Below are 14,085 nucleotides of genomic sequence, written 5' to 3'. Positions count from 1 at the left end.
CCAGCATGCCTCGTGTCCATACATGTGGATTACGCTGGCGACGGGACAATGTAACAGTACATGACCCGTGAGCTGGAACATTCCACCGTGTGACCCCTCAGAGGCCTCCCACCCCACAGTAACCCCTCTCCCTCCACCCTGTGTGGATCCAGAGGAATGTCCCCGTGGTCCCACAGACCAGCCCGCCACTCCTGCCAACTTTGGTTTTTCTAACTTAAAAAAAAAAAAACTACTCCCAGTGAGCCAGACATCCCACTAACTATGGGATTATGCTATAGTTCTCCACATTTCATCTGGGAGGAATGTGTTGTTTTCCTTCTGTAGTTCTTTTTCACAGCGGATTGTTGTTTAGAGCTGGGATTGTTTTTCGGTCGTTGTGCAAACGGGGGCTGCAACGCGACGGCTGTCCCCAGCTATTTTGGAGGCCTTTTGTGTTTTGATCAGCTACAGTTTACTGTAGTTGCCTGTCTGTAATGTTGAGACGCCCTCGTCTTATCTGGAAGCGTCATGGGAAAGCCTGTTGATGACTTTTCCACACTTTATGTTGTTGTTATGTTTAAAAATGGGTCTGATTCCAAAATCAAAGGTCTGTGATTTGAAAAAGGGGACTCATTATTACCCAAACAAAAGAAAGTTATGTCAATTGTAGAGTTAAATCCTTGATTGACAAATAATAATACTTTTGAATTCATTTTTTTAAAATACCAACACTATTAAACGAGAGGAAACAAAACAACATTTCTCTAATGGGAGCACAAAGTCCGTCTGTGCTTAATTTAGGAAGAGAAACTACTGCAGAGAGTAAGCTCAATCGATATTCTAAACCCTCTCGCTGTAAATATGCATCTGACCTGGATAGATAACTCTTGTTTTTGAGTGCACAGGCATAAACAGTCTGGCAGACTGACAGACTCTAAGGTTAATTGTTCAAATCCCAAAACAAGCTTTAGAAATCGTCTCCCATCCTTTCATCGGTGCCGTCATGAGAAACGAACAACAAACAATAAAAGTGACATTGAATACGAAATAAAATAGAAATACAATGTTTGGAAATGGCACCATAAAACATTGCAAACGCTATAAAACAAATGGGGAAAATGATACACGGTGAAAGTAAAAACTTAGCTTACAATGTAAGATAACCTCAAGTAAAAGCATTTCCTCTCAAGGTGAGATGAGGAGGGAGGATATGCTGCAGTGTAGGGGCATAAAAGCATAAAGCAGCCTCCCCAGGTTTTGTAAGGAACTTCGCCCAATGCAGTCGAAAGGCTTCTTTGTAACAAACTTGAATAATCACCAGGAGAAATCAATTGTAGACGATGCAGAAGAACTGGCTCCTCCTTAAACAGCAGCCTCAACAAACTGCAGTACAACGCAGCCACAGGACTCTCACGCTGTGCTGTCAGCTGGAAGTTGCTATTGTCCTCAGATAACTTGCATTGTGATAATAACACTTTAAAACCATTTACATATCCACAGTTTTGATTATTATCAGCAACACATTCGCTGTACGTCCTTCTGGGAAATGGAAGGAAGTCACTAGTTGTAGGTTCACTAAAAAATAAATGATAAATCACAAATGGATCTAATTATGTAGCAGAATCAACGGTTTGAATTTTGCTCTTTATAAGATTTAGTATTTGTTAAGTATATTGTTAAGTATTGTTATACTTATTGTTAAGTATATTTAAGTTAAGTATAGTATATTTGTTAAGTATTAAGTATAAATTCCTTTAATTTTTTTGGTTTTTTTTACAAACCAAAGTTAATATTTCCTTCTTTTGTTCTCTGACTGCCTACCCCCCACCCCCACCCCTTCTCCTCTCCTTCCCTGCAGGATAATGTGTGAGACGGTGCGTTATGAGAGACATGAGGCCAATGAAGTGCTATACTAGTAAGTATCACAATGCCTGGAACCCAATGGGTGTGGGTGCATGTATGTGAATAGATATTGATGATATATGGTCAAATACTTACATCACTACCAGCGTATGAGCATGTGAAAAACAACGGCAGGGGCAGCCCGTGTAACAATATTTCAATTCTGTGTGATCGAAGCACAGTCTGGCCCGGGCTGTTAGTCAGAGTTATTGATGAGCTGAGGAACACCGGGTCCAAACAACGGAGTGACCTGGGTGACTTAAATGAAAGCAAGTGTCCATAAAACACAGAGGCAGTCAGACGATGCCTTTATGAAGGTGTGTGTGTGTGTGTGGGTATGTCAGAACCTAGAAGGCTTTTTTCCAGTCTAATTTCAGCTTGATTCAGTAAGTCAGTGTGCACTGAATCAACACAGAAAAACTGAAGCTATAATTGCTCCTAAAAGCTTTTCCTTCAGTGGGGAGAAAGCTAGCCGGCCACTAGTGGGAACGCTTCTGTGTTTCCACCTCTTAGCTGGGTGCTGCAGAGGGTCAATGTGATCGTAAAGCTGTAGCGACAGCCTCCTGACAGCTTCTCGGTGTGTTTGGGCCCATTTTGAAAAGGCTGCCACAACTGTCGTAAGTAAAGAGCACACTCACGGTGTTTGACTGCTGTTACATGTTGACGTCTTACGAACACCCATGGTGGGAATTAAGACAGTTAATTAACTCTATCGGCCTCTCGAGGGGCTAGAGAGGGAGCAAGGTCCCTTCTCTGCCTCCTGATTCCCTGTGTAGGTTTTTGTGTGTGTGTGTGTGTGTGTGTGTGTGTGTGTGTGTGTGTGTTGGGGGTGATGGGGAAGAGTCAACACCTCATTAGAAGCCCACTTGGTGGTGTGGGAGCTGATTAAACAATAGGAATGCAGATTAAGCAGGGGTCGCATAATAGACTCCAGTTTCAGCAAGATTCCCTCAGGTCCCACACACACACACACACACACACACACACACACAGCCAAACCTATAGCTAAGGGGGCTCACTTTGCATTTTTAGTAGTATTGTTAATAAAGAGCATTCTTGGATATTAAAAAGCAGTAAAGCCCCCAGCTTTGGCCTCTGTCCACAATATGCCTGTGTTTTTCACATAGAAAAATAAGATAAGATATTCCTTTATTAGTCCCACGACGGGGACATTTATAATGTCGCAGCAGACACAAGGAGATATAAAAGAATATGTACATCTACATATGGAGCTTTTCTAAAACACTCTTCATCACATAGGCCTTGAATCTTAGTATGGAAACTATGACTTAAACCTGCACAGGTACAGTCATGGAGTGGGTGTTGGAAAGCAGAGAAGAAAATTCTGTGTTGCCTCCTACCCACTCTACTTATCTTTATTTTCTTGACCATGTGATGGAAAAAAAAAGAAAAAGTGAGACGATGGACATCTCTGTGCAGCAGTGAAGGAAATGCTGCTCAACCGGTTAAGAGGAACGTAGGCTATATCATATCACGAACTACCAAATCACTGTTTTTTACGCTCATTCAATTTCCTGACAACAGAAACAGAAAAACATTCGAATCAGAGCAGCTACATTGTGAGTTTGGCTGCGTTGAGTCACACTGAAGGTTGTGGCAGAGAGCAGGACTCAACGGAGGTGAAACCAGCTGAGACTCAGCAAAATAACCAGGCTGTTTGTCTGACTCCTTGCTAGATGTTGGCCGTGAAACACACTTTTACAATTTTCTGACCTATGGAGGACAAAGAAGAAGAAGGAAAATAAAATGGCCGTGCTTTGCCAAGGTTACCTCCAGGCTAAAGCATCAAAACACAGACGGCTATTGTGTTTTTTCGTTCATTGGTTCATTTAATTTGCACAAGAGTCTCGGCATAGTTTCTAGTTGTGTCTTGTATTTCTGTATCTGTGTACAAGTGTTTGCGTGCGTGTGTGCGTGCGTGCGTTGGCCTATAAAAGTCTGTCAGGGCTCTCCCTGATAAGAGCTGGGTGTTAAACCGCAGCACATCAGATGGACTTTCCTCCTCTGCAAGATCTTAATCATCCTACTCTTGTGAAAATACAAGCTTTTAACAGGCTGTCTTCATTTCCTGCTCTGTTTATAACAACGGCAATAATCTGCTGGTGAACGAGGGCTCTAAAAGTCAATGGGGGAATTTAATTTTGATAGCGTCTCTATTAAGTTGTAAAAATTGTATATGGCCTGCTTTTGGAGACATATTTTAGACAGCTGTAAACAGAGTTCATTTTCTTAAAGGAAAACCCCCAGGTTCAAATGAAAGACACTCCTGGCAAAGCTACAATGAACTTTGGTAAAAGAAAAATTCTCAGCAGGATGACAAATCCGTGTGGACCGCCTCTAATGATGATCAGTTACTCTTGAATAAGCACATGATTCTATCTCTCAACTCTAATGCAGCCTCAAAGATCTGGAAAAGACATGCAGATATGCCACACTTACTTCATATAAATTGGAGTGTAAGTGTAATTGTGTGGCACCCATCTTTCCTCCTCCCTTGATTTAAGGGAAGAGGACATGCAGAAGAACATTTTACATGGAGCTAAATCCCGGCTACATTTTTATGCTCCTCTGTTTGTCCGCACACACCAGTAATGTTGGATAAAACCATTCGGATACATGCAAACGACCTGGTTAATGACCCGCAGTATCCCTGACAGTTGGCAGTCCCGCAGTAATGATAGGAGGATAAGGTTAATACTTCTAAAAATACTCATTTTTCCTGCCCAGGGCTCTGGATTGCTAGAGTGCTAACAGTCCACGCATGCACGTGCACACACACATGGTCACGCTCAATATCTCATGAAAACATCCCATACTGTGAGAGCCTGAACCTCTCAGGATTTACTATCCAGAGATTATATTGCTAAAGCCCTCCAGAGATGGAGGCTGACCTGGCACATTTTACAGTGGCCGGTGAAGAGGGTTAGTAGCTTCTGGTCGGCTTTTAACCTCTTCCATGTCAGCTCTTTCAGTGCACCCCATCACCTTTGACTCTGACTGGTCTGTGTGGTCCAACTGAAAACTCGATGCTCATAAGTGTGCAATGCAATGGTTTTCTGCTGAATTATCTTATTTGGGAGCCTTAACTTTGAACTACGGGCATTGGAGTCAATAGTGGAAGTATTCCATTAAATTAGAGAAGACATATTGAGATAATTAATTGATTCGCCAATCAACACAAAATGTTACATTGGCAACAATTTTAATTCATTTTTGTCTCATCAAAAAAGTGAATAATTCTTCTATGACAGCCAACTTTATAGCTTTGGGTTTTGGGCTGTTATTTAGAAAATACAGGACATTTAGAAAACATTGATTATCGATCAATTGAGAACATTTTGCAGGTTAACCGCCAGTGAAAACAACTGTCAGTTGCAGTTGCAACGTTCTTTTTGTTATGAGGTTCTGTTGTAAAGTTGTGAGCATGTCCTTGTTTGGAGGTTTAAGTGACTGCTGAGAAAACACCCCTTCCATTCAGAGAGCTATATGTTCTGATTGAAAGTATTAATAGAGGAAAAAGAAGAATTAACCTGCTACAGTAAACAGCTGATAGCAGCAGTGTCAAACGATCTTGAAGCAAATCTCAGTTTACCAAAACTAGTCTACCATACTGTTGCCAGAAGAGAAAAACAAAAACATTTATCTCGCAACCATCAATGCAGCAAGTAGCCAAACAAACCAGCTGTAGATACTTGATGGCATTTCCTTGTTTGCCGATTTAGATGTAGAAGAAAATTGCACAGATCATAATGTATCACCACAATATTAAAAATGAAATAAGAACAGTGTGTGATATTTTCACCCCTGGCTCAGGTTCACAGTGAGCAACTCTCCTGTGCAGCTGTCGGAAAGTTGCCCCCGTCATGCAGCTCCTGTTCCCCGTGACACTGTGAAGCTGCTGGCCTTCACAAACAACGTCACAGGGGGGTAGACGAGAGAGCGCGGCGGAAGATGGAACTGAAAAACTCATCACATCCCAGTGACCAGTTGGCTTATATAATTATACATTCCAGCACAGACTGTATCTACAGTGCTGACATGGAGACATTAGTCATTTGACAAGTATCTGCAATGGCTGCATATTGCGTTGGTGAAAATGGCAGTAATGTAATATGTTGTGTCTGGAGCACGCAGGCTTAACTGGAGCTTTTTAATACATGCAGCTATGACCATGTGCTCCAGACCTCCAGGTTTTAATTGACCAGTCTATAAAAGCAGTGACTCCTAATCATCAACAAGCAACAATTGTTTTGCTGAAGTTAGTGGATAAATGACTGAAGCGAGCGGTAGTATTATAAACGCAAACTTGACAAACCGACTGAAAAAAGGTGCATATAGTGAAATGACGACTATTCCAGGATCACTACATCTTGTACTAATATTATTTTGTCCACGTTTGTATCTTTCATTTTGTTGTATAACATCCAGTTAAACTTCATTTAAATGGACACATTTTTGAAGGGGCTGACAAAGTCTGGGAGAGGATGGGCACTGAAGGCAGCCTCCTAAACACAATTTGCTGGTGTTGTGCAAATTCCCCAAACTACTGGACATAGACCTTTCATTGTATTGAAACTTTTAAAAATCCTAAACATTAGCCAGTAACCTTTCAGTGCTCTCCCACCCTGACGCTTGAGGTTTCTTTAGCTTTAGCTTTTTGGGAAAAAAAAAAAAAAAAGGTTTTCAGGGCAATTGCAAAAATGTTCTGAATGCTTTATTCAGCACACCACTGTAGCATTGAGAGCCTCTCGAGAATTCAATGTCAAACATTATAACAATAACAACTTAAAATCATTGTATTTTTAGTCGCTTGTTTATTTGGGACACTGAATGTGCATGTGTCGTGTTTCTTATGTTTTGAAACGTCTGTTTCACAACCATCCTGCCAGTCCAAATCCTGTGCACCCAATTGCAGAAGAAAACTTGAGCAATCTAAAAAGTTACACATTTTAAATGAATCTTTGAGCCCACCTAACAATATTTCGACAGCCCAATGTGACTAAGTTTCACATTATCAAAACGATGACGATGATGATCTTGAATTCAAAAAAAGTAGATCCTCATTTCCTCATTTCTTGATGCTATTTCACCCTTTCCCGCATCATTTTACCCCTTCCACCGCCTCCATGGCACTCGTATAACCCGATTCCCCGCTGTTAAAGGCTTTCTGGGGGGCGTTGGTGGATGATGTTTAGCGTTTGACGATCGCTTCTAGTATGCGTGACCCAGTTCAGTCAAGCTGTCGCGGCGCATTAGAGTCTCCTATCTCCTACTTTTTTTTTGGCGTTGCATCCTCCTCCTCTTCCTCAGCCACGCGAGATGCTCCCCTCGCTCGGTGTATCTGCGCGCCAGCAATTAATAATTGATCATTTCATTCATGTCATCTCTGAATGCAAGGAAGAAACATAAAAGGATGGAAGGATCTCGGAGGGAGGCGGATGGAGATCAGTAGGGGAAAGGGAAAAGGAACAGGGATGCTGTTGGAGGGATCGAGGGAGATTCTCACTGTGTCAGTAGGGTGTGCTGTCTACAGCCTCATTAGTTGTGCAAGGGAAGTGTGGAGCGGAGGAGGAAGAAGGGGTGAGACTTTGTTCTCAGTGATTAGAAGAAAAAAACTCGGTCAGCACAGCGATACCGGGTGTGAATATATGAGTCTGTGTGAGGGCGGGTGTATAATAAGTGCACCCATACCATTCTGTAAGCAAAAATCACTGACTGGTCATTGATTTTGCTTTTCGTTCCCCTCTAGTTTCAATTAAAAAGTCTCACTCAGACCAGGTGAAAATGTTGGGCGATAATCACACCAGGTGCTGCCTTGTTAACACCAGAGCACCTTCAAGCACAAGGTTTGATTTCAGCTTCACGAGCAGACGTTCGGTTTCTGTGATGATGTGGCGTTTCTAAGTGCCAGCTGGTAAACAGACAGGTGGAGGCTTCACGCGGAGCCACATCCATTCGAATTTCCTGTGAAGTTGATGGTGTGCATTCATAGCAAAGATAATAACAGGTTTTTGCACCCTCAGGTGAAACTTAACACCTGATCTGATGCAAACTGAAAGCAGCAAATGTTTCATTTCAAAATCATTTTCCTTTACTGTTTTAAAAATAGTTTCAGGTTTTGGGAACATTTGCTTTCTTGCTTAGAGCTGGATGAGAAGACTGTTATCACACTCATGTCTGTATGGTGAATATGAAGCTTTAGCCAGCGGCCAGTTAGCTTAGCATGCCGTCTTGTTTGCTTGTTGCAATGCAAACACTGATGTGTCAAACTGGCAGGGTTGCGCACCAGACTATTTCCAGGAGTGTTGTTATCAGAAGTTGAGGCAACGAGAGGAGACTTCACACTTCAATTTTTGCACAGATGAAAAAAAAGCAGATATAACGTGTTAATTAGTGAGCTTTAGATGTGCTGGTAGGTGGATTTTATGACCTTTGGACAGAGCCAGGGTATCTCTTTCCCCCTATATATTTAGATTTACATTCACTATTATGGGAGTGCTATGGATCCTCTCATCTATCGCTCTATAAAAAGCCCCAATGTGTTGAACTGTTCTTTTAAGGGAAAAAAAAAAGAGTATAATTGTGAGTATTATCTGTATGCAATAGATGAAGCTTCCTTGATTAGTCACGAATAACTCCATTTCACAGTTTTAGTCAGACAAAAATGACATGCTGTCAAAATAAGTCAAACATTTAAACACTTTGACTTTTTTTTTTTTTTTTAAATACAACAGATGCATGTCTGACTGCTGAAATAAGCTATAAAGGCATCAAACTGAGGCTGTGAATCATAAAATCTAGCAAAATAATCTTAATTTCTGCAGTCATAAGCAGCTTTAGTTGTTACGAATCTTCAGAGCCAAATGAAAGCAGTTTTTGTTTACCAATGTGCCTATTTTGGTCCTGCTGAAACTTCAGCATTCATGTCAAGTTCCCAGCACTGGAGGAAGATGGTATCAGTGTTACGTGACATGACAATACTTCCTTCTGTGGATTTCTACTTCCTCTTTACAGTCAGAGGCCTGTAAGGTTACATAGCTCATCTGAAATGAAAGTAAAAACGGACAACTGATTGAGAATCACAAGTAATCCTACATTTACTAAAATCAGGGTAAAAATAGACCCAACAGTAGATTTTTTTTTTTTGGCTATAAAGTTTGACCTGACCTGCAGAAAGACTGCATATGTTATGTTTGTCCTTTGAGCCCTCTGGCTGGATGCATATAAATGAAAGCAAGCATTAAGCGTTTTATCCGTCTCCATGGCATCTGTTTGCTTTCTTGGTAGGTTAGCATACACGGCCTCTTTGATAATCCTACATGTACCCAACATAGTAGATTCGGTTCATCTCGTGCATCTTGTGAGATTATCTCTTTGCAATCCCTCTGGTAGCCACGGAAGCTAAAGCAGATGAGCAAGGAAACAAAACTGATACGGAAAATTACAGCACGCATTTTAACACAGAGTCCAAACTTAATGTCATATTTAGTGAGTTGTTGATCTGAGGGCAAATGCAGTGGAATCGTTGTTGTTTAGTCAGGCTGCAGGCTTGCTAGTAATGCCACATAATGTATTAAGTTTAATCACAATTAAGTGCAGCATATATATGGTGGAAGCCTGTTTGGGTGCGTTCTTCTTCGTGTGTGTGTTTGTTTACCAGTCTTGCTATAAGAAGTTGACAGTCAGCCGCGTCATCCAGGGGTCAGTCCGAGTTTACTTCGTCTGCGATGCCCAATTTCCTCGTCTGTGTGTGTTTCTGCAGGGCCATGGGTGTGGGCGGATGAGATATGATTCCTCAGTTCATTCATAGTTCTCTCTCTGCAACACTCTCCACTTTCTCTCTCTCTCTTTTTTTTTTTTTTTTCCTTTCACTTTACTGTTTTTTAATAGCAGTGATCTGTATTTGGCACAGTGGGCAATCTTACACTGCTTGATGCATTAAATCACTGCACCAGTATGGCCGCCAATGTCACTCAAGTAAAGGACATTGTTTAATCTGTTGCCAATTTGATCAGAAAATGTCCATCACAACTTCCTAAAGCCCAAGGTGATCCCCCTTGTATTTTGTTTTTGTCTGACCAACATACCAAAATCTACCAAATACTCCATTCGCTTTTCGGAGTCAGTAAGTTTTCGACATTTCCGCTGCATTCTGTGATAAATTGTGCTAATTGTCTGTTTGTTTTTCTGTCTTCCAGTCCTGACGACATTGGGAGCTGCTGGTACATCCTCTTGTCCGGCTCTGTCTTCATCAAGGAGTCCATGTTCCTGCCCAGAAGCAGGTAGGATCAACAGCCATTTTGGTTCACGGTGCTGTTTTAAAGGCTTTATCTTGGCACTAACATGCGAACAGCCTCCTCCCTTCAAAGCCTATTTAGATCAGTAACAAAAGGAGATAAAAAAGCTATTGCAGGACTGACGAGAGACAGACAGTTTTAATCTATAAAAAAGTTTGTTTATTATCCAGAGGAGTAAACGAGTGCTTCTTTTTTTACCAGAATTGGCTTTTTAAACAATATTTGCAGAGTCACTGCATGAAGTTATGAAGGACACATCTGCTTTTTGCTGGATTATCAGTTTAAACCTGATAATTGTCGTCTTCATCACAAAAATAGTCTTTATGTACGTTGTCACCAAAGAAAATCATTCAGGGGAAAGAGGGGAAAAAAAAAAATGTGAATGTGTTGACACCTCAATTAATTAGCAGCAAATTGGTGCACATGATTCCAATTTGCACTACTTGCTGGTTTAATCCAAAAATCCCTGATACCCCAGTGTTCCCTCAGCATTACAAGCTACTCTGCAGACGACTACACGGATGCCGAGACAAACATCTCTCCCCTAATTAACAGATTTACATATGAAAATATATGAGACTTCAGCTCCAAGATGTTTCAAGTAGCACTTGTTTCAAATAAGTTAGCATCACACATAGCTACATTACAAGAAGTAAACAGAGCAAAGAAGATGCTATGGTTGTTTGCTGTGCATCTCCTCTCCCAACCACCAACCCCCCTCCTTTCTCTTGAAGATCAGAAACTCTAAACTTCCTGTTAAATCATAGAACGTTCTGCTTTACGCATGCAAAATGTACATGCATAGAAATATGTTACCAAAACGTCAGGAAGTGTCAGAAAATTAAGAAATATAACACCACAAATATTAACTGGTAACCTTCAAAATAAAGGTCTCTTCTATATCCACATAAGATTTGACCAACATTTCCTTTCATTCCGCCTATTTAGCCTTTACTAGTAATGTATAAATATTGAATAAGTGATTTCTAACACACTAAATGTAGCATCACTGCCAAATGCTGTATTTTAATAAACACTTCTAGCTGCATGCAACTGCATGATCGTGTTCTAAGCCATTTATTAAATGTGTATGTTTATACACACTAAAGACTTTAGGTAACGTGTTATCCAGGAATCTAATATGTCCTGTTCATGATGTAGTGCAACAGCATTACACCACTACATTTAAACATTAACATCAGTTATGCCGTGGAGAAACTTTTTGCAGAGCTGCCAGCTGCTTTGAAGGGAAAAGATAAATATAATTTAAATATATATTATTTAATTTTCAGCCCTCTAGCATGGTTAAAAAACTGTTTGAAGTCATTCCAAACATCTCATGATTTCCATATAATTCCTTCCCCTTTTTCTGATAAGCTAGGTTGCACCAAGAAACAAATATTTGATTGAAAAAAAAAAAAAAAATGAGTGGTGAGTTTGTCACCACAGCCCGCCCCTATGATGGATAATAATTATCTATGACACCTTCAGGGGACTTAAGATTCATGTTCCCCTCTCCAGCTCTCAGCCATCAGCTCGCAGCAGTGATCACCACCTCTGAAGCCAAGACCCAAATGTTAAAAAGCTGCGATTTCACAAGTGGATCTGTTACATGAACCATCTCCGTGGGCGTCTTGAAAACAATGATCTTTTCATCCATTAGACTTGCATAACACACACCTACGACCACTCAGAGCTCTGGGCCGACACTTTAGCCCGCGGAGCAGAGCTGTCCCAGCAGTACTGTGGGGGTCGGCAGCGGTCATTCTCTGCATTCACACGAACGTGGGAGGCATTTAAAATGGAAGACTTGATCGGAAATGTGCCACAAATCTGCTCACCCCTTAAATATAACCTTTTCAGTTTTGACAAGGTGAAAGCATATGTGTGGGATGCCGGAGGGGGATTTGCAGGTATTGGCAGATTAAAGTTAATGCCCGACCGCAGCCACTGGGGAAGAGAGGGCTCTGAAAATGTTTACTAAGCATATGTTGCAGGGGGGCCTGCGAAGGGATCCTCTGTGCTGCATGAGACTGTATAATGTTGGTAATTAGCTCACTTTGTTTACAGCGATGCCCACTGCATTGCACAAAAATATCCTGTTTCTGTCAACTGCTCTAAATTCTACATATGATGCACAAACTTGGCACTTTCAGTCGGAATCTCTGAAGATACGATTTACAACAGAAGAACTGGTCTGGGATCAGTGTGGATCTAGCTGTTTCTGTGCTCTGTAACAAAGTGCAAACTGACACCAGTGGCACAGAAACAACAGGACCTCTGCGTGTACTGTGAACAGGCATGTTCATATCAGTCGGTGGACTATTTAACCTCCACGTCTATTGGTTCACTCACACCTACAAAAGATAACGAGGTAACGTAATGTTGTTACAGCACCTGTCAGGTGGCTGATTGGCCGTACAAAGTTTGCGTCCCATATCCTACCAACATTTAACATGGGTTTCTTGTAACCATGATGGCGATCTTTCCCTAGCCTAAACCAAGTAGTTTCGTTGGCCTAAACTTACCTAAACCTTAACCATAAATGAGTGTGTCAACAACACACAGTCTACAAATATAAAGCCTTATAAAAATGTACAGACTTTGGAAAAGAAAGAAGTTAATTGTCAGCTCTCTATTATTGTCTTAGCCTCTACCGCTGCCCTTGGTGTATGGCTGCCATATTATTTAGGGGAAATGAAGCAAGACCTATTTTGCCAGTGACAAAAGGTCTTTGAAATGACACATTTTTATTCAAGTTTTCAAAGACTTTTGGATCATTAAACACGCTCAGCATTTGAAGGTCAGTGCAAAGTTTAGATTCAAGGAGGAATGTAAGCAGTTGCATGACTGTAATTCTTTAGTCGGCTGTAATTGCGTTGCACGAAGCTGTCAGTCTGACTGGAAGTCATGGGACGATGCATGACTGTCACTTCCCGCTTCAACAGGTGTGTCACTGTTACCACAGAAGTGACATGTTTGATCGTTTTGAACTGACAGTGACCCACGCTAAAGAGGCTGCTAATAAGAAAGTACCTCAACAAATAAACAACTGTTCAATGTTCAAACATCACTTTCATTTTACAGTATGTTTCAACATTTTCTCCCTTCAAATCTGGATTTTTTTTTTATGGCCTTAGCAAGAAACAAAACAAGGTGAGGACAAAATGGTGAGGACAAAATGACTCTGAGGGGAAATTGGTTGTGACACGAGGAACTGAACGGAGTCCAGCGGGACTTCCTGAAGCTTTTAAAGATGTGGTGGAATTGGGTTTCAGACAGGCCCTGCCCAGAAATGGCTGTTCATATCTGTACTGGCAGGAAGGTTGAAAACCTGATATGCCTCCGTCATTCTCTCAGCGCTTCTGTCTCTCTCTCTGCGCCCTCCCTTCGCTGGTCGCTGTAGTGAGATGTGATCCAGGGGAAGAGGGAATGACTCTGCCATTAAGTGAAAGATGCTGGAGCTCTTGTGCCTTATTTAACCCAGAGGCCAGTGTGAAATCAAACACAACCCAAATAAATAAATCTTACTAAACGGGTGACCCAGATTTAAAACATGTAAAGTCGCGTGCCATATCAAACATGCAGTTAAAAAAGGAAATTGGTAAATAAAGCCGCCTTATTCCAGGGTCAGAGATAAGGAGATCATGGAGTGAATCATTTTTGCTGTTACTTGACATGGCAGAGAGACACGATAGACCACACACTGGACTCAGAACAGTTATGGCCTTTCCTCTTTCATGACATACATCACTACCGGGCATCAGGGGCCTGCTCCACCTGACACCACCCACAACAACAAATGTTTATGAGCATTTGATGCAGAGTTGTCATCGGTGGTGGAGAGGGTTTAATTGTCGAAACAAACGCTGATCAAATGTAGAAT

The 14,085-nt window shown here is 41.4% G+C and overlaps 1 protein-coding gene across 3 annotated transcripts in view; it reads left to right on the top strand.

The window, feature by feature from the left end:
* The window catches only part of rapgef2b (Rap guanine nucleotide exchange factor 2b), a 103,273-nt gene that overhangs the window by 27,119 nt on the left and 62,069 nt on the right, over positions 1-14,085 (top strand). For all 3 annotated transcript variants that reach the window (XM_070836505.1, XM_070836504.1, XM_070836503.1), the window contains exons 3-4: positions 1,838-1,894; positions 10,101-10,184. In XM_070836505.1, the coding sequence (XP_070692606.1) occupies positions 1,838-1,894; positions 10,101-10,184 (141 nt within the window). The remainder of the gene's footprint in view (positions 1-1,837; positions 1,895-10,100; positions 10,185-14,085) is intronic.

This window comes from Pempheris klunzingeri, chromosome 9 (assembly GCF_042242105.1).
Source record: "Pempheris klunzingeri isolate RE-2024b chromosome 9, fPemKlu1.hap1, whole genome shotgun sequence".
NCBI classification, from domain to species: Eukaryota; Metazoa; Chordata; class Actinopteri; order Acropomatiformes; family Pempheridae; genus Pempheris; species Pempheris klunzingeri.
The sequence above is the reverse complement of the archived record's forward strand: the minus strand, read 5'-3'. Positions and strand labels throughout refer to the sequence as shown.